Genomic DNA, 24,977 nt, shown 5'->3' on the forward strand with positions numbered 1-24,977 from the left:
GAGAGTAACTGACATGGTCGACCTATAGACTGTCTATTAGGACACAACATGGACTAACACAAATGTAAGCACCATAAACATTATGCTGCTGTTGATGGAATCCATAAACAGCTATAACTCTATGTAGCAATTTGAGAGAGCGTGGATGGGACTCCCGAGCAGGCTCGGAGTTACCCCGCTGGCAGCTCGAGTATCTCTACCCACCCAAGGTCGAGGCAAGAACACGCAGGTCAGGGACAGAGCGGGCTGCTGGTGAGGTGGAGGGGAGAGCGGGTTCGGAGGCCATGTCAAGCTGACGGATGGGAATATAGCGGATTCACGCCAGGATGCCCGTGTACACACAAACACTCATTGAGACGTACAGTACACACGCTCATGACTTTATGCTGTCCATCCTGCGAGGCACCTGCGATAAGTAACAACTGTAGATGATGCTAAAACAAAAACAATCAGAGAAAATCCTCTATTACTTGATTAAGTTCAGGTTTTTTTCTAGATGTCAGTTAAAAAAAAACGCTTTTGGAATCTTATCAGTAATGCAATATAAATAAATTATACAATTTTTTCAAAATTCAGCACTAAGTGTCCCAGTATTGGCTTTTTTTCAGTTTTAGAGGGTTTGGATTTTCAATTTTAAATAAAGTTTTGACCTGGTCTTTGATTGATCTGAGTTTATCTTTACAGAATATTCCATTGTCAGTCTGTCATGATATGTTTTCTGTTTCTTCTCTTTCCTTCTGTCTCGGACACAGGAGTTGCTGTCGAAACTATGTGGTGGCTCAGACTCACCAAACGATCCTCCTGGCTTGGTGAACTTTGTCCTCGGCTCTGACAGTCCCGCAGACGTGGCCTCTTTCAACCCTCTGCACCAATTTGACCACGTTGGCCAGAAGACGCTGGATCAGGTTTGCCAAACATTTATCATCGCATTCGGGAGCTAATTTGTTCTTTTTCTTATGTGTTTTAGCTCCATGAAACGTCTGATGTCAGGGTGGTTATCTGAGTCGCTTCACGTCTTCATGTCGGTGTCGTTTTAACTTTCTCCTAAGGCCAGGAGCTTAAAGTTGAAGGTTAGGCGCTTGTTTGAGTCTCTAGCGAACTGGATACTGTGGCAGTCTCTGAAGTTGTCAGGTCTTATACTGCAGGCTCGGCTTCCCTATTCTCCATAGGTCGCTGCCTTTTCCAGGCAGGAGTCAGGTTGGCAGAAAGAAAAAGGTGAAAGGATGAGAAAAGGTTTTTTTTACAAAAAAAAAGCGAATAATGTTAAAGGAGTGTGCAGTGTTGAAGTGCACTTCTTTGGGGCTTTGAACCGTATACCCTCTTACCCCAAGCTTATCCCCAGGAGGGCCACCATGGTGTTAAATTCATTATTCAATTTTTTTCTATACTTAAAGGGGATACGTCTACCTACAGGTTTTATTAGTTGAATGTGAGAGTTGTCGGCTTTCCCTCTTGTTATAATCGTACAAGGGGAAATACCATTGATATCGCATAAAACAGCCAACAAAGGCGAGTAGTTCCTCAATGCAGGTTTGTGTTTCTTTCTGCTATTTAGAAATGGATTAAATATAAAGTATTTTTACATTTGTGATCCCTTGTAATGTTGACACTATTGTTTTTTTCTCCAAACACATTTTAATCCTAAGACTTTGCCTGTTTTGGACTTATCACAGGAGGCTGCATAGCTTTGCATAGAAACACCCTATTAAGAGAATGATTAAAATGCCTTCTCCGCTTCAGGTGCCTGTGCTGTTTGTCAAATAAAATGGAGGGAGGAGGGGAAGAAAAAGTTACGTCCATCAATCACCTATGAGGAAAGAGCAGAGGGGGAAATGGATGGATGGAAGAAAGGAGTGGAGTTCTACTACTTTTGTCAATAAAACTCAGCCTGGAGTTAAGAGTGACATTTTGGCAATCAAAGCAATCTGATTTTTATTTGCTTTCCCAATATGGTGCTTGTGTGTTTGTACATGTGTGTGTGTGTTATGGTAAAAGAGAGAGAGAGAGAGTGGACTAGGTAGAGACAGAGAGAGAGAGAGAGAGAGAGAGAGAGAGAGAGAGAGAGAGAGAGGGCGGGTAGCATTGAGGAAAAAACGCAGAGCAGTCAGAAGAGTAACGACTCCCTCCCAAAATTGATTTATCTTTCTATAAATGATGGCTACATCCCCCCAAATGGATTTATAAATTAATTGCTGTCTTATTGGAATAAAAACCGTCTTGTGCGGACATGATTGATCGCCCCGGTGTTGGTGGCCTGCACTGGGGACCCCCCTCCTCCTTTGTTAGTGGGTCCCAGCTGGAGCGGTAATGCACTGATGGTATTAACCCTGATTAATAACTAACAATGTGCTATCCTCATACATCAACAGAGTGCCGTGGTGGACTGGGCATGGGACTGGCCAGGGCTGCTGCCAGCCTATCAGGGCATGAGTCAGGTCACCTTCAAAACTCTGCTGGCCAACAGGTAAAACAGTGACTTGTTACACACACACGCGTGTTCACTGACAGCAGCGTGCACGCATGTCAACAGTGCAAGTGTCTTTTTCATGTTTTTATGCTGTCATTAGGATCCTCACTGGTGTTTTTTTGTTTTTGAGGAGTCTTTTCATGAATTAAAAGTCTCGTTCTGCAGAGGCATGTGCTGCACCAGTCGTTCCTTTACCTGCACAAAATGACGTCCTCACATGGGACTCCTGAAGCAAGTTTCTTCAGATTCCCTTTTGACATAACTTTGGCATAAGCTTTAGTCATTGGGGACGATATAGCCTTGCTGCTCCTCATCAGAGCTTTTACTATGTTCAAACACCGAGGGCTCGTGTGGGTGCCGAAAAGAAAAAGAGCTTTGGAAAGAACTCTTTAGAAAAATTATATTGGAGTACGATAATATGCTGACTCATGGCATCCTGTCTTTGTGAATCCACATGTGTGACTCATCGTCGTGGACAAATCTTTCGCAGACATTTTTCAACTGCGGAACTCCTCCTTTCTGGGACACTCTGGAGTCCTTGAGACAGATATAAAAAGAAGTTATAGATGAGGAAAAAGAGTGGCTGGCTCAGATCCTGGTGTCACCTGATTGAAGAGTTTTTCGCCCCAAGTCCACCTCTCCTGTCCCATCCTCCCCCCCCCCCCCCCCCCCCCCCACACTCCTCCTCTCCTGTTCTGCTCTGCAACGGGCATAAATATTTATGCAGGTATGTGACACATATTAGATGGCAATACTTCAGGCTGTTCCCTGTTCTCCATTCACAGCTGTCACGCTGCCAGCTATCAGGGAGCCATGGGGCTACAGCACCTTGTCTCCACGCCTACGCCCAATCCATTCTAAATCACCACCATTGTAACACACACACACACACACACACACACACACACACACACACACACACACACACACACACACACACACACACACACACACCTTTATAACAAAGGGCAAGCTCTGCATCTGCCAAGGACACAGGTCTAATAAGGGTGAAGTACGCAGCTCTGTGCTGTGACAAGCTTTGTCGCCTTCATGCCTCTTCCCCCACACACACACACGCGCGCACACACACACACACACACACACACACACACACACACACACACACACACACACACACACACACACACACACACACACACACACACACACACACACACACACACACACACACACACACACATACACACACACACACACCATATTCCGTCCTCTTAGATGGTGCTTTGTTGCATGTTAAAACAGATACTGTCATTGCTTGACTGAGCCAAATTAGTGTTGGGGCATTCATGAATAGAAACTGAATGAAGTGGATATGAAGTGAGATAGGAAGACAGAGAGAAAAAAGATAGATTTGACTCGGAGTTTGACACTGTGAGTGACATGGGGAGAGAGAGCAGTCAATACTGACATGGCACCAAACAGCACAAGGAGGGATGGGAGGGGGGGGGGGGGGGTAAAGGTTATATAATTCACCCTAATCTCACAGTATCAAAGTTTCTGAGATTCTGTCACTTGCCTCATTAGCCTCTCTTTGTCGGGCCAGAGGAGCAGATTTCATGGAGGATTTGGAGAATGGCTTTGGTTCTGCCTACGACGCTCGCACAGAGCAGGAAGTTCGTTTCACGGCTGGCGACATGTAAACTGTCAAAGTTTTCCTCAGATCCATCTCCGACTCAGAAAATATCTCTCAAGCTATAGAAGGCCATTCATGGGATAAGCTCACTGATGTTGAATCCACTGATCCATTTGTTAGTGCAGATAAGGATAATGCTTTCTGCGTAACCGCAGACTCAAGTGCCCTCGGCTGTTTTCACAGAGGCCTCCCAACAATGACTCTTCTGCTACCTACAGCAGCTGGACAAACCTCAGGATATAATCTTACACACATGACATTATTAATAGTAATGTCGTTGCCTCACACTGAACAAAAAGACGTATAATTGTCACCTTGTGCTGATTTGTTTTTTCTGTCCTGTGACTTTTAGTGTCCTTGAAGGACTTCCCTTCTCTGTACACAGCCAGCAATTTTTTTTCCCGCTCTCCAGACTGTGTGAGTTAGCCGCGTGTCCCATTGGCCTCCTATATATTGTTACAGTGGCAGGACAGTTATTGTGCCCAGGGTTTATATCACATTCTAATGGAGCAAGGCTATGAGTTAAGGGCGGTAGGCTTTTACACCCAGGCTGTTAAATCACTGTTCAGATGACTTCATTAGCAGAGCAGGACGCATGCTGTGACACATAAACACGCACACACACATACACACGCTCATGCACACTTTTACCCTGCTACCTTGACAGTGTTACATCGGGGGCCAGACAGGAGGGAGAGTGGATTTATACAGGTGTGTGTGTCCTTCTTTGTCACCTGTCACTTCAGTTCCCTCTGCACGATGGCTCATCCATCACCTGCAGATTGAGCTTTTCAGCAGAAACCAGACTGATTAATACCACCCTAGGACCCCAGGGTTGACTGGCTGACTGGATGGCTGGCTGACTGGCTGACCTGACTTCCTGGCAGGCTCTTTGTTTGAAAGGATAGATGGACGACTTGTGGATGGGCTAACTTTTTAGCCTGCATGTCGGGTTGCTACAAGGCAGACTGGCTTGGTTCAGTAAGGTGTTCTCGGATGCAGTGATCGGTTAAAGTTTAGCTCAAATTGTTCACAGGATAAATTATATTAATGCTGAATGCCGGAGCTGCACACTAACCTGTTGGTCTGCTTCGATGAAAGGTCTGATTAAATGGATTGATGGATGTCTGATGGACTGACGGAGATAATAACTGTCTCACTCATAGCCGGTTTTACCCATGTTAGCCTGTCCTGTGACTCCTTATAAATAGATCATATTTTTGTTGGTGTTTTCTGTTTCTTTGTCTTCACATTTCTCACCTTTTTCATTTTAAACTCTGTCAGTAAAACTATTTGATAGATATTTGATTGATGACTGATGTATTGTTGACCTATGAAAGAGTTGAAATACCACATCAAGAATCAAGTCTTAATAGGACAACAGTATATGTCTGATTTATATCGTTGTGTGACGTGTATTCACTCAATTCTTTCACCACAAGTCTCAATCAGCTTTAGTACAAGGTTCAGTTTTGAAAAGCCAAAATCATGAATGCCCAGGTTTAATATGTACTTGATATTTCACCTTGAACAAATTGTGCACCAAGGGTTTGTATTAATCGTCACGATCTACTAATGGAAATGTGTCCACACTGGCTCACTCTTTTACTTCAAGATACAAGACGTCCATTGTTTCTAGTCAAAGTACCAAGTGCTTGAACTGATCCTAAATGGTTTAACTTGTCCTTGGTCACCCTTTGAAATCTTCTTTTACAACTCTTTGGTACAAAACCCGTCGAAAGCAACACAACCCCTTTGTAGGTTGGAATTTATGGCAGCAATGCAGGTCCATCACTTTCTTCTTCAACTCTGACTTTGCTGTGAGGCCTTTAGGAACTGTTGTCATTTTTCTTTTCCAGCTGTGGAACATAAAACAAATCTTTGGGAAAAATTCTGTTGTAGTGCCACAGATGGAAAGTCACGTTTTAACTGTCATCTGCCAAGGTGACTTTTTGAGACTGTTGCATCCGCGTGTCAGAGAAGGTCCTCTGACCTGGTTGATAAGGTGGTAGCCTGGTATGAGAGATGAAGCTTTGTGTGTCACAGGGCGCCTCCTCCACTCCATCATAAGGACCCAATCTCACCCAAGGACATTCATGCTTACACTGTTCCACTGGGGGACAAGATGAAGACTTCATACATTTGCAACTAGAATATTTAATGCTAGCAACGATATGCCTTGTGCTTTTACAGCAATAAACCGAGTTAACACTTGTCCTCACAATTTTATTTTACACATTGACAACAAGGGAGAACTAGTAGCATTGACCCATAGATTTGGAAGCTTAATATGGTAAGCTGCTCTGTAACTACTGAACACTAAAGCATTTCCTTTGCATTGTCTCATTGTTGCTGTTACCCCTCAGGTCCATAACAATAGCAATTTGTGGAAAAATGCCAGTCTGTGGCATTCTCTTGCTTGAGCGGCTCCTTAAATTGCGGCAATAGACACTTGTGCTTTCAGGAAGTGGGCAATCGCCATCTGTTCCTGGGCGCTGCCATATGGCGGGCTTTTTTCTCAGGGAATAAAATAAAAACAAATATGTCAGAATGTTCGTCTTCCTCCACGGACGCTGATCAACCTGGGGAGAAGCTGGATCTCAGTGTGTCTGGATTAATGGTCTTACTTTGCGCTTCAGGGAATGAGGGAGTGTGCGCTCGTGGTTGGTGGGGCGTTGTGTCTGTGTACGAGCGCACGCACGTGCCTGTATGAGGGCATGCACATGTTAATGCACATTTCTGTACCTGGAAGTATTTCTAGAATCATTTATCTGACTTAAAGGGCGATGTTGCCATACCATTCTGAGCAGCTGGTTGCCATAGTCTTGGAAGCATTAAACAACACGGGAGGAAAGAGCTTCAAGGTTAGACAGAGTGACATTTCATGGCGGCTGCTGCCAAAGAAACTAGAAGAAACACTCCTCAAGTCATCATTGGGCTCTCTGTCTTACGAGGCCAGAAATTCAAAAGACTTGTCACTTTTGAAAATCAGGAGAGTGTGATGTGTCATTGAGGAAGGGCTTCTTTCTTCTCCCGTCGATCCCCTTGTGTGTGTCCCCTTCGCTGACTGACAGCTAGGGACGCGGGTTTGTGTTGGTGTAGACAGAACACATCTTTTGTCGGCTTGGTTATACATGGTGTGTTTTGTCTTCGCTAGCCCTGGACGGCACTGACACATTGAGGTTTTCATTAGCCGTAAGCAGGTGGCGGAGGAGAGGGACATGCTTGTGCGCATGAGTCTGTTTCCATGCCTGCCTGTGTGTATCGGCACCACACTAAACTTGTATACCGTATGCATATCATGGAGAGCGTACATGTGTCTGACTGCATGTGTGTACACGCTCGCTCTTATATTTCGGTGGGTGTGATATTTGGAGGTTTGCTCCAAAGGCGAATAAATCAGTGATGCCTGGGATAAGGCCGTGGCCCCTCCTCAAACTGCACAGACAAGCTGAGAGGCTCATTAATCAAACGGCCAGTCACAGATGTGATGGCTTCCACACAAACCGCCAGCAGACTGTGAAAGTCACATCCAACAGAGTAACCTGTCAGCCAGGCAGGCAGGCAGGCAGGCCGGCCGCACTTTTCCTCCCCTCCCTCTCTCTCTCCCTTTACCCTCCGTTGTATTTATCTCTCAGTCTCCCTTTACCTCCACTCACCTCCAGCGTGATGTCTCAGTGTGATACATCTGAAATATTTGTCTTGTCCCTCTAAAAACGATCTGAGGGGTCGAGGCAGATCCATCTTCTCAGAGAGTGGTCATGGTCAAACCATTGTTCAGACAGGAGACATCAGTCATTGCTGCCCGTTGCTGTGTTCTCTGTGGTTACAGAAGACTCTACTTTGCCGTCCAGTCCAGTTGAACAATATCTGCTCTCTTCAACCTTGGCTTTACACATTCTCTTTATACCTGAGGCTGCTCTTTAATTGGTTGTTGCAGATCCCACTTTTATTCACAGCGAATTGGTTCTATTTAACCTAATGTGATTAGTCGGCATCCACCGTCACTGAGTTACTTCCACTCCGAGCTGACCGGCAAAGATATGGCAACTTCAAGTGGCAAATCTGGTAATTTCTTTACAAAAACTCCCTTTCACAAGGTCGTTCAGAAAAAAAAGGGAGCTTGGTCCAGACCGACCGGATTTACAGTTTCAGCAGCCGGCAAGTGATGAGGTCGAGCTCACACCTTCTCCAGAAACAGAGTTGGCTAACTGGATGTGGTGTAAGTGATGCCCCCCCGTTTGCTGTTTCAAAGTGTTCGGCACAGAGGTTCTGTGGACAACAACAGGGATGCGAGACCTAAAAACATAACTGAAAAATGCAAACGGCATGAAAGTTGCCACAGTAATTTAGACAACACAATGAGGCTACATTCTTGCGGCAGGCTCAGCAGCGTGATGAAGTCTACAGGACTGGCATATTCCTATTGTGTGTTGTTTCTGTTGAGTCTGGCTTCAGTTCGTTTATCCCCTCACACTGCACCCCTCAATACATTTTATCACCAGTCGCCGAAAAAACCCAAACTAATTTGTATTAATTCAGTGTATAAAAGATGATCAAATGATAGGCTGGTCTTTGTGTATATGCTGACACGGAAAGAAATATTTCAACTGTAATTTCCACTGTACTGAGCATTCAGGGGTGCACTCGCGGTTAAATGCCTCCATGAAAATTAGTTTTCCCTCCTCTTTCTGGTTATTATATCCCATATCATATTCTAACCATTTCACTCCGGCAGTCTCCACTCCCAATGGGTTTAAATTGGTTACAATTGTCGACAATGCTTACAATAATATCACTATTCAGTGACAGCACTGTTAGTGCACAGTGCTTATGACACACAGTAAGCTCCTCAACAGGATTATCATGGTTATCCCTCGTGTATTGTGAACTTCCTGCACCTGACCTCATTAAATTTCCCTTTTCTAAAAAATTGTGATTCCACATGATTTCATAACATAAATAGCTACCTCTGTGATTGTTCCAACTTCCAACCTTGGACGGATAAATAGTTGGAGAGACTCTGCAACACCAGAGCTAAATGAGAATGCCATCTAATCTATGGCAAAGCCCTCCAAGGATGAACAGAAATTCTGGATGGAACAGGGACAAGACAAAGCCACTGCTCCTGATTAAAAATGGCAAGTCCCAAGGCTCTTCAAATACACTGGGGTATTTGATGGTACAAATATAAAGACAGTGTTCCACACAGCAACAGAATGCTGTGCTTTTGTCTTAACTATGGTAATGCTGTTGGAAGGAGGGAATCTCTTGCTGCGGTGCCAGAATTTTGAGGATGACGGCAGTGCAGTTGGAGCTTTACGCAGCTGAACTACATCTTGAAAGATCACTTTTCGCTACATGAACCATATGAGCAGGTTTTTATAAATATAGAATGAGCCATGGTTTAGCAACAGTGTGGCCTATTTAAAAGCTTTTCTTTTTCACTACAGCCCTATGAGTTTTAGTTTAAAATCTGAGGCACAAGCTAATTACAACACTGCCGTATTTTGTCTAATAGGCTCATCTTGATTTTAGATTTAAGTGAAGTAAGGGAACTGTCTATCATCTCTTGTACAGCTTATGTAAAATAGTGTGTACCTTGGAAAAAATGCTAATGATATTTATATTATTTAAAAGTTCTATATTTTCTTAGATGCCTGGTTATGTTTTAAATGGGGGAGAAAACTTGGAGAGATGCAAAATGTTGTTTATATAAAGTAAACAACCTAACAGAAAATTACAATATATGGCTTGTTAAACCTGGTTAAAATTCCAATTCCAGTGCTAACTGTTTACTTTACACACAGGTTATGATGGTAACTATTCTCATAGCACCACTAGCTGGTGTAGAGCAATGAACAATCACAATTTAATGGGCTACTCAGATTGTGGCTTTTGCTCCTCAAGACTTAAAAGGACTAGACCTTACGACAAAACCATCCGTTAATGTAAATGTGTGCCTCTCGTTTACCTTGCGTGAGAAAATGGGAAAATAATCATAAAATGGAAGCGCGGCACAAGGCAGCTGGATGACAGCAGAGATCATTACACAGAGCGATGCTTGTACTCGAAATCAATTATGTCCAAAGTTGAACTGAGACTAAAACAACATAGTCTGTATGAATAATTGTCTGTCTGTCTGTCTGTCTGTCTGTCTGTCTGTCACATCACTATCAGTTTGCTGTGATTGATCAGCAATAGGTTGGACTGAACCAACTCAAAGGGCGGCCCCCAATTTAAATTTTCATCACATGGTTTTGTCAGAGGCTGAAAATCATCTAAATTGATCATTGATATGCTAGGATGACAAAAAGTGATGGGGCAAACCATTTTGCTCCCCCCTAACTGAATAATGTTGATGCTCCATTGCTCAGTTAATAAACTTTACCTTCATGTATTTTGCTGCTCAACCTGCCTTTTGGGAGCTTTGTAACAACTTTTGCCCAAAAAGTCTCATTGGTCCGCCGGGTATTTGTTTTTTCTGAGCTCAATCAGCACAACAATTCCATGTTTTGCCCCTGGAACCAGTTTTGTCAACCAGTTTGGATGGACTGGGACTCGGTTCAAGATATGGCGGATTGTTTGACGTGGTTGCCATGTTTCCTGCTGATTTACTGAGGTGACTTTTTAGCTGACTGCTGCACTCCATTGTCACGAGCCAGACTGCCACCGTCTGTTCCAGTGCATCATTGGATTCTTCTTCTTTTTTCTTACTCTTCTGTTCCATGTGCCATTCACATGCAGATCCTCTGAGGTGACGCTGACTTATTATTTTAGCTTCCATGATATTTTTGGTTATTTGATGAGTGTAGAAGGATTAAACTGTAAAACTCAACGTTGAATTGAATTGAATAAATACTGCAGTCAAAAGTGGTAGTAGATTGAAATACCCCTGAAATGTCAAAGCATATTTGCCTATGTGTGTGTATTTGCCGGGACATCTATGCTGTCTAGGCGGTCAAGAGACCAGCCAGTTATGAATATTTGTATTTCTATATATCCAGATTTAATATTATACATTTTGCAAGACACTGAGCCTCTCTATATTCACTCAGTGGAAGTCACTCTGGAAAAGGGCATCAGCTTAATGCCTTAATCATAATATCTCTGTGTATGTGTATGTGTGTGTGTGTGTGTGTGTGTGTGTGTGTGTGTGTGTGTGTGTGTGTGTGTGTGTGTGTGTGTGTGTGTGTGTGTGTTGGGGGGCACACTCCTGTGTGATGGTGAGGGTTTGTTTTTGGTGGTACATCACGAGGTTGTATCCTGTCGCCAGGCTCATTAGCCCGTCGGCGGCGCCCAAGCTGTCCCGGCCAATCGCAATGCTCCGCTCGGCTCTGCCATTTGCATGTGGTCCAGGAAGAGATAATTAGAGGGATCTCTGCCTGTCACTGTTAATCTGGGATTTAGTGAAGGGCTGTGACGCCGACATGCTGATGTCCTGACACACATGTCGACGCGAGCATTCCGTGCGGCGCCATACTCATGTTCACACACTGTAGTCCGATACACACGCACGTGCACAAACAACGAGAGTAAATACAGAACCCGCACACACACACACCAATAGCACTATGCATATGAAAACACACACACACACACACACACACACACACACACACACACACACACACACACACACACAAACACACACACAAACACAAACACAAACACCATCTCTCCCATGCTTCCTATTCTTTCTCATTAACTCCCTCTTTTTGACCTGTGACCTGTGACCAATGAAGTTGCCTTTTTTCATCTTATTTTTCAACTCCAGTACTGCAGCATATTACACTGCTCCTCCACTGGTGTGTGAATGATAGCGTGTTGACTCAGTGGCTGTTTACACCAGTTGTACTATGCTGTTGACACAGGTTTTAGATCCCTGTTCAGATAGACTGCGCTCGTCGCTTCCAAAACAGGCAGAATGCTCAGTAAGCCTTTTGAACAAGCCCAGCTGTCAGCCCCATATACTTTCACGCGCGCACATCGATACGCACACGTGCCAACAAACATGTACATGCGCTTGTGTGCTGGCACGTCCCCAGCCCCCCACACACACACACACACGTACACGCGCTGTAAATGCACAAACTCCCTCACACATCGCTGATTGGCAGGCCTCCTGTTTCCCCATAATTCCGACTGATTTATCCAATCAATCTCACTTGGAGAGCCGCTAAAGCGTTGACTAATATTAAGAGTAGAACATGCAACAATTAAAACATCCTTCAGGTAATTACAGAGCTGGTTTAGCAGCAAACAACTGAAGCATTTTATGCATTCAGCAGGTTTCCAGTGTGTTTTATTTGATATTTAATCGGCGGGAATGAGCTAAACCCGCGAACGCCACCTCCTTTAATGCACTTGTTATGTAAAACATCATATAATTATCTGAATATGTCTATGCAAATATTGACTCTGTTCCCCCTAATTGAATATCATACTGAGCGTTTCATCCTGTACAAGGAAATCCTCTGTGAAAAGCTGCGTGTTCTTGTCACTTTCCGCCCAAATGACAGCTCCGTTTTCCTGCTCTGGGGGACTGTTTAATGGTGCATGTTGAGAGAGGGTGAGCACCGTCGCTGACCTCATGCGTCCTGCTCTGTGACCCTGTGTCACCACTGATGGCACATAATAGTTGACTCTTGACTTTAGGGGCTTTTTAAGAGCCAAGATTGCCCAAGGCCCTGGATTCATATTCTAATGTGGTCATCTCCGTACGCTTCCCCTCTGCCTTTTGTCCCGGAACACTTGTTTCCACTTCTTTCTTTTTCCTTCCCCCCCCCCTCCGTTCTCTCTCTCTTTCTCTCGGTTCCATCCTCTTGTCTCACAGACAAGTACACACACGCAATCGCACGCGCACACTCCTACACTTAGACCTACTCAGACACACTTTCGCAGAATTGAAATAGCCTGTCCCGCCCTCCCGCCCCTGTGCCATCACAGGTAAGCACAGAGGTGCACTTGGCTTGACACTTGTCTTGACAAATCTGTAGACAGCCAGAGCGAACACTCCAGCTGGTATCAACCCTCTCCTCCCCTCTCCTCCTCTCCTCTCCCTTACAGCACTATTTGAGTCAGCAAAAAGTATACTTGTAAAAACACGAGCATTTTCATCAGATATAATCATTTGACTTCAGTGACTAGGTTTCTTTTGGTAATATCGTAAACATGGATTATTCTTTATCCTGCAGTGCTCAGGTTGAGGGTTGGCTATTTTATGGTTTGATGCACCGGCATTAGCTAATAGGGCATTATGCCTGAGCCTGGTGTAATAAACATTCTAAATGCTTTGGCTTGTCGAACCATATTCCTCTCGTGCATCATACCATTTTCACCCGGTGTTTACACTCTGCTGTATTTCCAGAGCCTAGCTATACTTTCGGGTGCAACAGTAGCTGCAGCCAGATTAAGTCAATCAGAACTTCACTTTCTGAAATCAGGCAAATGAGTATATATATTGTAAATGCAGTGACCAGGTAGGATGATCTGTGCAAAGTGTGTGCTTGTGCTCTCCCTTACCCCTGACTCACTCTGTTTCACCAACCTTTGCAGCTTTTTGCTCTATCTTTCTTTCAACTCTGTCTCTTTTCACCTGCTCTGGCTCCTCCTCCTCTCCTATCTTCTCAGAGAAACCATCATGGTTCATGTTTTTTCTGAGTCTTTGATCACGGAGTCTTTCAGCGTGTTGACTACAAGGCCTCTCACCTCCCCAGTGGTTGTTGCAAAAGAGGGGGCACACTTATCTGGCTTCTATGATGTTGATGGTTGAAAGCATTTGCTGATGTTGAAAGCGCGTGTGTGCGCGTGTGTGTGTGTGTGTGTGTGTGTGTGTGTGTGTGTGTGTGTGTGTGTGTGTGTGTGTGTGTGTGTGTGTGTGTGTGTGTGTGTGTGTGTGTGTGTGTGTGTGTGTGTGTCTGTTTGTGTGTGTGTCCACTAAGACATGATGAAAGACTCTGTTATAGCACCGTGTTGTGATCATGTTGTAGCTACATTCTGAGTTAGTTGATAAGCGAAGCATTCTCCTGTTCTGGATCTGACAGATAACCATCATGTGACAAATTCCTCATTACGGGGAAGAAAAAAAACACTTAAGTGCATAACATTCTCTTAGAATAGTTCAAAAACATAGGAATCTAGATCTCCTAGTACCCTGTACATTTCATCCATATTTATTTGTTCAGGTATTGCATTGAAAACGTCCTCCTCTCTGCCGTAATGGGTTTGTCCTCAGGGCACAAACACTGGCTTGGGTAGAAAAAGCCTTCTGTTTTTTTTGTTTTTTTTGTGCCTCAGTCTCTACACCTCGTGTGTGTAAACGATGGTTGGGCGTCTGAGAGCTTTGCGGCTCCATCCAACTGCAGAATTCTCCCCTTTGTGAGATGCAGGGGATGGCCTTGATGTGACAGCTCGCGATGTTAGCCCAAGTTGTTTTTGACAGAAGACAAAGAAAAGGGGAAGAGGGAAAAAATTGAAACATGAAGGCAAAGCAATGGAATTTCCCCTCTGTGGTGAATTCCCTTTGCCGAAATCAATTCTTTATCTCCTTCATTTTCCTGGGAAAAAAAAAATCGTCTTTGTTTTTCCTTTCGTGTCTTTGCTTTGTCATGACTCTTAAGAACAGTCTGTGAGATTGAATTTGCCACGGGAGACATTTAGTGATCTTGATAGATTCTTCGGATGCAGGACCTTGTTTGCTTGCTGGAAGCATTCTTTTTTTTTGTTGTTGATGTTTTTCCCCCCTATGACATTATGGAAACAGGTCTACCCTTTACAGCAGACTGAACAGTGAGTGGTATTATTTGACGTATTGTACTGCTACATGCCAGTCTATAAGAATGCCAATGACAATCATCGGAGAGGACATTTAGATTACTGTCGAGGCTCCCCGTCCTGTCTCTTCCTATCTGGCCTCCTATCACTCCATCTGTTTTGTAATCTGTCTTCTCTTCATCTTGAGTTTGACTTGTAATGATGAAGAGCTGGTCAGGGGGGTATAGAGTGTGTGTATGTGTGTGTGTGAGGAGAAGGTGGTGTTTTATGTGAATGTGTGGGCCTTGTGATCCTGGTATGTGTGCGTCCAGTATCTCTGCCCTCACTGAGTCTGAGTGTGACCCTTGGGCTGCACCTTGTAATCAGTCAGGCAGCCCGGCCCTCCTGTCTGAGTGTTCCTCCTCCAGCCCCTCAGAAAGAGCCCTTCTTATCACCGTGTGATGGACCTTCCCTCTGCCCCTCAACGTTCTCAAGGTTAGCCTCCGTCTGGGTTATTTTCTGTTTCCGTTGCCCTTCGTATGCACCTTACCAGGTATCTATCCCTTCTCTGCTTATTACACAGTCTCGTAAAGGACTCTGGATGTTGGAGGTTTTACTCTCCTTCCAACTCTTCCCCTCAAGGTGAGCTTCTCCCAGTGCTCTCCATATATCCTTCCACCAGCTCTCTATCCACTACTTACACTCATCTGACAAAGGAGTGGAAGTTTAAAGGTGTTTCGGTTCCCTTTCTTCCTCCTCATCTTCACTTTCTCTCAAGGTGAGTCCCTTCTTGCTCTCGCCTTTTTCTATTTCTCTCTCTCTTACACACATGCACCCACACCCTCATTCTTAGATCCCTAAGAAAAAAGCCGTGAGAGTGAAAGTTGGGACACAACACCATCTCCCTGCTTCTCTCTTTCTTTTGTTCTCTCTTGGAAGGCCTACCTGTATATGTCCTCCTGGTGGGTGTCTGTCTGTAGGGTCTGTAGTTTTGATGCCCACATGCCTGGTGGAGAGGTCAGAATGCCTGCAGTAAACTTAGAGCCTGCCAACTGCAAAGTAGTTTCAAGGAGGTTCTCCTATACTGTGTCCATATCTCTCTGTGTGCTGTGACCAAACACAAATAGCTGCCAAGGAAAACTGCAACAATGGATGAAAATACTTCAAATTTAGGCATCGATACATCCACAATGTAGTTCGGTTATTGCTGTGGGGGAGTTAAGGAATACAAAGTAGAGTGTTTTTGAATGTGACAGTATCTGAGTCACTCACAGTAACAACAATTAAAGAGCAGAATTACTTTGCAGGCATCTAAATCTTGGTGCTTAGTTTGCAAATTCAAAAGACTGGGATTGAGGGACGGTGGTCAAGTAGATAGCACCCACGCCTCACAGAAAGAAGGTTTGAATCCCAGCTCGGCCGGGGGGTTTTCTTTGTGGAATTTGCAGACAGACAGACAGGTAGATATATAAAATACATTCTATACAGAGAATAATTTCCTCATTAACACAATCACAGTGTGAACAAGATATGAGAGGTCAAATAGATCCGATAGCTTATTTCTTTAAATGCTCTTTTCCAAGTTACGGAATGCATCATCTGACTTCCAGTATCATAACAGCAGCATTCAGCTCTGTTAGCTCATCAATTCCTCTTGAGGTGCTTGCGTCCGTGCAGTGGGAGGCCAGTGTGGGCTGATATCTGTCTCTCTGTATCTGTATCACTGAGAGCAGATACGCCTGATATCTCTGTCATCTCAGCATCTCAGACCTGACACCAGCGATCACAATCAGTCCCCCTCCGGCTCTCCCTTCTGCTATCTGTTTTTGTCAGCATCACAACCCAGCCCGTTGCATTATAGCAGGTGTATCTGTGTTTGTCTGTCTCTTGTTTGGTGTTGCACTCTCACTCTTCATATCTGAACAACACCTCTCTGTCTTCCTTTCCTCTGTGCCGTAATGGTGCACTGTGGGAATATACACTGTATGCAAAGGGACTTAGTGTTGGGAGGGATTCTGCTGTTATTTCTGTACAGGATTGTTTGTGTGTATGTGTGTGTGTGTGTGTGTGTATGTGGGTGTGTGTCAGAGAGCATTTACAAAGGGATCAGCCCTGGGGGTGTCGATGCATCGCTGCAGTGGTGGGAGAGCAAAGAGGGTGGAGGCAATAGTTCATAGCAGATGCAGCAAACATCCAACTAGCTTGAAAACCTCGCCTCACTTGGCTCGGCGCTGCACAGTTCACTACTTATTTATTTATTTGGGTTGGGGGGCAAATGTATGTTCAGTGGCGTTGGATATCAGTGACAGGAAGGATCAAAGAGCGACACCACAAATGAAGCTGTCAGAGTGGCCCGACAGCTGGGTCCCGAGGCGAACATCCCTCGCTTGCACATTTTATTATGATCGCGGTGAAACCTCACAGCAAGAAGGAAAGAGAGATGAGGAAGAGAAGAAAAAAAAAAAAGAAAACCATCATCTCCCCGACCAGAGAGAAAGAAAAAGAGACAAAACGAGCGCCGCTGTATCATCGCCGTCCATGATAGAATGAATTATGAATGTGTGGAGGGGGATTAGGAAACAATGGTTGAAGTCACTGGGATCCTCGCCTAGTTTCCTCACCCTCAGCCTGGCAACTAATTAGCACTTTCAACACCAGTGTATGATCTCATTAATGTGATCTCTGCTTATGTAACGTGCATGCACACGCGCACGTTTACATGCAAACACATGCACACACAGCAGTTGCAGTATCATTACATAAAGCAAATGAAGATGTGAGCGAAAACGTATTGTTTATTGTTGAGCTAACGCGGTTAAAGCGATGACTCAAATGATTTTGGTGTTTTGATGTGAGATCGCGGTAGGTGCAGTTCGACAGTGGCGTTCAGCATTTAGGGTATTTACGCCCTCACGTCTCGCAGTTATCCGAGCAATCTGATCATGTGTGATGAATATCGTCAGTCATGGTATCATATAGCGCTGATTGGTCCACAGCAAAGACGGTTACACTGTTGGTTTGTATTCCTTGTTCCACCTTAACTGGGAAAAATTAAACATACTGGTGGTTGAAATGTGTAATGTTTTAAAAAAGCAGGAATCCAATTTTTTCACGGTAATTGCACAGTCTATTTGTATAGTAGATACAATTCACATCAGCTAATTAGTATCCACACACTGAGATATAGGGAGAGGGAGAGAGAGGGAGAAAAAAAGAGGGGGAGGAAGCAGGGAGAGGGTAAGGGTAGATAATTAGACAGAATTAAGCCATCTCTTTTAATCTAGCCCCTGAAAGAAAGAGAGGGAGAGAAAGAAAGAGAGAGAGAGAGAGAGAGAGAGAGAGAGATGGGGGTTGGAGGTTGGGGGGTTTTGGGGGTGAGGCCTACACATTCACCCCTCTGCTCTCTCTCCTGCTCCCTCGCTCGCTGTCTGGCAGAGGGTGTGAATGTGTGGGAAACGAGGGGCCTGGTGCCTTTGCCTCAGCAGAACGGATCAGCTTGTGTTTCTGAGGCTCGAGAAGTGTCCCATTGTCATGATGTCACTGCAACTCAAGAAGGCTGACCTCTGACCGCTATGGATTCATGGCAGCCCACCGCAGCACCCCCACAATGCCAAAAGGGCCAGATTGCCACTGGGCGCCCACTAGGGGGTACCCAAGCCTTTTGCTGTGGAATTTGAGGTGCTCGCGGCTTTGCGGCGTACAATTCATAGTATATTTGCCAGTGAATCCGTCCGTCTATGTCCCCCTGATTAGGGGTCCTTTCCCTCGCTCTTTCCCACTCTTTTTCTTTTTCTTCGCTCTCCCTCCGTCGCTCTGTCATCTCAGGCAACCATGGCTCTTTTCTCTCTTCTCGCTCTTTAGCTCGCGCCGTCTCTCCCTCCTACACGCGCTGCATCTCGGTACCCATAAATATACAGAGCGCCGCCAGATGTCGCAAATACATCATCTGAGGGATGCGGCGGTGATGGAAAAAAGTCAAGGCACGTACGAGTGGGGGATGTGAGCCGACTTGAGCTCTCTGAGCGTTTGTGTGTGTGCATGTGTGTGTGTGTGTGTGTGTCACTGTACGCCAGCATTCATCCGTGCACGTGTATGTGTGTCTCTGTTTTCCAGGGTGTGCGCGTGTATGTGTGCGTCTTTGTGCGCGAGGGGTGAGTGTGTCCCTTTTGTGTGCATACGCATGTGTGGAGGTCACAGCAGGTCAGCATATTGTCCCTCAGATGTTTGATATTTTATGTATAAGAGGGTGGCTCGAGCAAGAGGATAAGCACGTTCCTGACAGAGGCATCTCTCCGCCACAATCCGCCACCTCAGCAATGTAGAGCCCAGAGTCAGATCAACAATGGAGGGGAGCTGACTTATATCCAGAGAGGGCTGATGGGGGAAAGAGAGGGAGTGGCGGGGCGAGCTAGAGGACCAGAAGTGCTGCTGCTGCCTGACAGCGCTGTTGCAATAAAACCGCTACGATTATGTACAGTGCTGTGTTTACATATGCATGTTTTCTGTACGGCATTGAGCGAGGTTCATCATAAACATGGAGCAACGATACATAAAAGCCCCCCTGACTTATTCATCCACTTGGAACATACAAAGTCAGCGAACATGTAGCCGAGCCCAACACACGTAAGATCTATTGCCGTCGCAGGTGTGTGTGTGTGTGTGTTCGGGGGCCAGTCGGGGCAGAGGAGGGTCAGTGGCACCCTCAGATCAGCTCTTTAGCTGGGAGGAGATTCCCCAGAGCGGCGCTATCCCAAACAGTACTCCTCTCTTTCTCCTTCAGGGGGAAAAGTTTACTGCCAGCTTGCTTTTGTACTCAGCCTCAAAAGATTTGCGGCAGTCAGCATTAAAAGGCACAGATCTAAGGAGACGCCTCCAAGTGAAATACCTACTGAAGAAGGCGAGGAGGAGGAGGAGGAGAATAAGATGGGAGCAAACTGATACTGAACATTAAAGACAGACGTTAAACGCTTCTCTTTATATTGGCTTTGTCCCCCAACAACAACAATAATACCGACAAAAAACCTAACCATCATCTCATGGTACTTTCTATTCCTTCTGTTACTTTGATTATTTCCTCTTTTTTCATTATTTGCCCCTTTTCACACTCGCCCATTTGTGCTCAGTTGTTGAAAGGTTGATTTCTTTATTCCCTCCTGCACACAAACAGGCACACGTAGGCTGGTTACCAGGGTGATGATGTTGTGCGATGACATCATGCCCCTGACTGTGTTGTATGGTGGGTCGCGCTCTGGCAGGGTTCATGGGATGGTGGCGTGAGCTGGCACAGAGCTCCTCAGTGTGCTCCCTCCATCTTTGCCTCCGTTTCCGTCTCTCTCCTCGCTCCGCGTCTCGCTGGGCTCCCAACACCGGCTTGTCCAGTACGCCTTGTGTTCCCTGGGAAAAAGATTAATTATTCAACACGCAGCCTCAATTAAATTTGAATTCGGCAGTTCAAGTAACCTTTTAGCATGGCACATTTATTATTAAGGCGGATGCTTTGGCCCTGTTTAGATTTAGAGCTTATCGGATTCTTTCAGCCCCCTTATCACATAGGCAGTTTACTTGTGATGGCTGTGAGGCTTGGCCTTGGCTCGGCCGGAATGCAGTGGGGTATATTTTCTCAAACAGCTTCCAGTAAACATTTCTCACTATAAATTTCCTTTACTGAAGATTTTGCCTGAACAGCAGAGTAGTTTCACATGTGACTCATGCAGAGGAAGAGGGAGGCGCGTGGTGAGCTGCTTTCGCTCAGCTTTGTATCCACTTTGGACATTTCCACCATTTGAAGTGGCAATCGCAGATAAGGCGAGATGTCATTCTGACCTGCATTTTCTTGTATTAAGAATACTTGGAAACTTGGGATCCTTCAACATTCGCAAATGTCTTTCTCTTTTCCTCACGGCCCCGCTTTCATTTCACAATTTCTCTGCTGAATGGAGTGGAGGGGCCGGAACAATATTTTCACAAACAGTGGCTGGAACATACAAAGAAAAAAAACAAAATTAATCAGGTTTCAATTCAGAGCAGACGCGCACTCTCCGCTGACACATATTTAGCAAACACTCGACGAGTTCTCCGTGTCTGTGGATGCTTTATGCCATCACATGGTCACAAACACGCGAGGATTGATACATGAAAACACAAACGCTCACAGCAGACGAACGCCACGCAACAAGGAATGACAAGAAACAGCCTTGACGGTTCCTCTCTCTACGAAGCCCCCTCCCCCAGTTCATGTCTCCCCGTTTCTCTCTTCCCTCATAAGAGGAGGTGGTGCCTTTGTCAGACAGGAGCACGGAGACCTCACAAAGCGAGGGGAGATGTCACAACAAACAAAAACAGCATAGTAACCCCCCGAAATCTAATCAGGAGCCATTGATTCATGCTCTGAATGGAGACTGAGTACCTTGAGAGTGGCTCATCCAATAAGGCCATAGATGCCATGACAGGGGCCTTCACCATTCAGCTGTATAGTTCCTTATCAGCCTGTTCTCACCTTTAGACTCTGCTCTACAAGCTCAAAAATGATACAGTAATAACTCCACTCCAGTCCTCTTCACTTAGGTTCACTAATTCAACAACATGCCTCAATCACTGATTTGTTTCCTCTCCCTCTGTGGTTTGATGCTTGGAGTTTTTTTTTTTGTCTTTTGAGTATACACTAATAGGATTGCTTTGAGTGTTTAGTGCCTTAGATATTGTCTTTATGATGTATGCGTTAATCGAGCTATTAAGCACAAGGTAAATCTTTACATAGCAAGGTGGCCGTGGATTTATTTATTTCTCTGTATTAAAGCTTAAATAGTAAAATCAATGTACCACAAGCAGAGTAGATATTTGTGTAGAAGTGTTTTATTTTTCTGAACATGACCATTATCCTTGTGTTGCTGCTTTCTTTCTTTGTCATCAAACCAGAAAAAAAAAATGAATAAAAAAAAAAAAAAAATCACATTAACAATGTAACTCTATTAACTCTTATGGGAATCTGTGACATTTCAAATTAAATTATTTAATCTATACGTGTATGCCCTTCTGAGCTTTTTTAAAATGCTCAATATAATGCAACAACTTTGCTCTTATTATTTGTAATGATACGTTTGGCATTATAGAGTAGAGGTATTGATTTTGGGACCTAAAGCATTTATTGTGGAGGTAAATGTTATTATTTTAATATTGGACTCATGCTAATTTAATAGAGCATAACATGCGCGTCAGGGCGTGAGCCGCAGGGGTCTCTCTCTCTCTCTCTTTTCCTCTATCTCTCGCTCTCTCTGCCGTCTGAGCTTTGTACCACATACAATAATATCGGATAATGCCAAAGAGCGCCCATGTCTCGTCCCCAGTTTTGATTTGTCGGGCCGAGCATGAACAAACAGAGTCGATGTGTTTGAAAAAACAATGTTACCAGGTTTCTTGCTTATTAATCTGTATGGATTGTGATTATTTTTGTATATATTCCACAGTGCAAAAGATGACTGCACTAATGCTACTACTCACAAACTCTCCCCTCCACCTCTCTCTTGTTTAGTTTCCTTTTCTGTCCATCCCTTACTTCCTTTTCTTATCATCTCACTACAGCGAATAAATATTTAATTGATTATTAAAATATTCAAGGGAGTGCACCATCAGCAGGAGTACGTCCACGGTACAAGAAAACATAGCGGTCTATACTGTGGACTATAGGTTTCTTGGGGAGGTCAAGAGGTCACAATATGTTGGGTCATGCAATGAACACTTTCCAAACCCTGGATGTATAGAGACAAACTGACCCGAGTGCATTCTGCTGCAGGTACAACTTGTATGCAAAAAATAAGAACAAAAACAAGTAAGTTCAACACTATAACTGAGATTTTCCAGTCCTCAGATTTATTTTTTGCTTTTAAATGAGATACAGTTTAACTGACCCACATGACTTAAGGCATTTGTAATTGTAATTTTCTTGTAAAAGTAATTTTAGAGAAATGGGTCTAAATTCTGATGTTGTCTAATGTCTAATGTTTTAAAGGTACAAAAGATGTTCCTGAAATAAAAGCTGTTAAGTCACTAATTATCACTGAATGAGGCAACACAGTGGGTTTAATGAAGGCATTGCAATTGGCCTATTTATAAATTTGCTTCATGATGAACTGGACTTCTGTATCGTGACATCCCTGTCAAACATGCCGTATTAAGTTGCTCTTGCTGCAAACTAGCAACTTCAACTTATAAGAATTTAATTTAAAAGTTTACTTTTATTGTGAAATACTTGATGTTTGTCAGTGAGCTTAGCATTTGCTGATATCGTTGCTGACCCGCCAGTTGGAAATGGAAAATTAACTCTAATAACCGACTACACCTGCTGTTGAGATATGTCATGTGAAGTTTTGTGTGTGTGTGTTTGCATGAGTGTGCATGTGTGCGTATGACCATCACCTATCTCACTCTTACCAGTGCAAGTACACACACATATATATATATATGTGTGGGGGTTGGGGTGGAGGTGATATCCCCCACTTTTCTTAGCAGACCAAAGATCCCTGGCCTCTCAGCTGTTGCCATGGCAACTGACCCATTTGCCTGCTGCATAAGAAAGCGAGGGCGAAGGAGCTTAAGTGTGAGCTCGGGTCAGACCGAGTGACAGACAGACAGACAGGTATAGTTACAGGAACACAGGGAAGTCTCTCCGCTCGGCTCTCGACTCTGCGGCAGCATCTGTTTCTGTCTTGCTCTCTCTGTCGCTCTCTCCGTCTCTCAGCCATCTAATCAGCTGTATTAACACAGGGATACTTGCTGAGCAGGGTTAAAAAGGGCATCCATTCACTCAGCACAGACACCCTTCACTGCTCTCTCTGTGCATTTGCCTTTGTGTGTTGGTCCTTGTGCATTGTTGAGTGGGTGTGTAAAAACTTATTAGAGTGGGACGTAGGTGTGTGTGCGTGTCTGTATGTGTGTGTGTATGTGTGTGTGTGCTCACCCATGCTTGGACAAAGAGGTAGGGCCTTGTTTTTAACACCCTGTCAAAGGCGTTGCCAGTAGAAAGGAGGATTTGGGGATGGCCTCCCCCTAACTCACAGATATGAAGCTGTCATGGGAAGAATAGCTGCATTCATTGAATGACACTTATTTTCTCCCACTTTACACAAGTGCAGTGAACAAAACAGGCAGGGGAGCAGCTGAGGAAGACATTTCCCTCGCCTTCATCGGCAATGACAGACATGCGGCAATTACTTGAAGTCTAAGCAGACACCAGGAGAACTGCCATTCCTGCTTAGCTTTGTTACTTAAATCTTGCAAGCTGCCTATGTTTACTGTGGATGTGTGTTTTTGTGCATGCATGTGTTCGCGCAATATGAACCTCATAGATTCTGTCTGTACTTGTGTCCTGGCCTGATCTCTGCCTGATCTCTTGCTAAGCGGACCTCAAGCAGCTTGTTTCCATGCACATGCACCAACAAATCTATAATCGATAACCAGGTTACAGCAACTCTCCACTCGCTCCAGCCTGTTGTGCCTATTACAGTGGTACAAGAAACACGAATAAACAGACAGAGATTCTCCTCAATCTTCCTTCACTCTTTTTATTTTATTTTACACGCTTTGAAAATGTTCATGGAAACTATTTATTCAATTTAATATGTTTTCTGCATGATTGGATCTTTCTGATTGGGTTTGCATGATTTCATTCATGCAATGCACTCTGGCTGAGACAAACTGTGTGTGTACGAACACTCAAAGAAACCTCATCACATCACCGTCCTGCCTTTGAAATCTGTCATTCCACCCTGCAGCATTTCAGAAATATGTTCTATTGAATTACAATTAAAAGAAGATATTGTATAAAATTGCATTCTTTTGCAGCAGTGTATAGTTGGATCCCGGATAGGTCAAGGACACTATGTTGTGAATACACACATGGTTGTCTGTCCTCTTTGATGGCCTTGCAAGAGACCTGGAAGCCTTTATGTGTTTTAATACTGTACATCTATTTGCGTGTTGTCTCTTTCCCCAGTGAGGTTACCTAATAGTTTGGGAGCAATGTGTCTCCACCTATGCCATGTGCCTTTCTCTAATCTGACCGTCGCTAAATTAAAAATCCTTTTGGTGCGGAAGTGGATGTAGGTG

The 24,977-nt window shown here is 44.4% G+C and overlaps 1 protein-coding gene across 2 annotated transcripts in view; it reads left to right on the forward strand.

Annotated features, from left to right (window-relative positions):
- The window catches only part of kiaa0825 (KIAA0825 ortholog), a 118,968-nt gene that overhangs the window by 50,997 nt on the left and 42,994 nt on the right, over positions 1 to 24,977 (forward strand). For both annotated transcript variants that reach the window (XM_034595290.1, XM_034595291.1), the window contains exons 21-22: positions 753 to 905; positions 2,370 to 2,464. In XM_034595290.1, the coding sequence (XP_034451181.1) occupies positions 753 to 905; positions 2,370 to 2,464 (248 nt within the window). The remainder of the gene's footprint in view (positions 1 to 752; positions 906 to 2,369; positions 2,465 to 24,977) is intronic.

The sequence above is a fragment of the Hippoglossus hippoglossus genome, chromosome 9, assembly GCF_009819705.1.
Source record: "Hippoglossus hippoglossus isolate fHipHip1 chromosome 9, fHipHip1.pri, whole genome shotgun sequence".
Taxonomy (NCBI): Eukaryota; Metazoa; Chordata; class Actinopteri; order Pleuronectiformes; family Pleuronectidae; genus Hippoglossus; species Hippoglossus hippoglossus.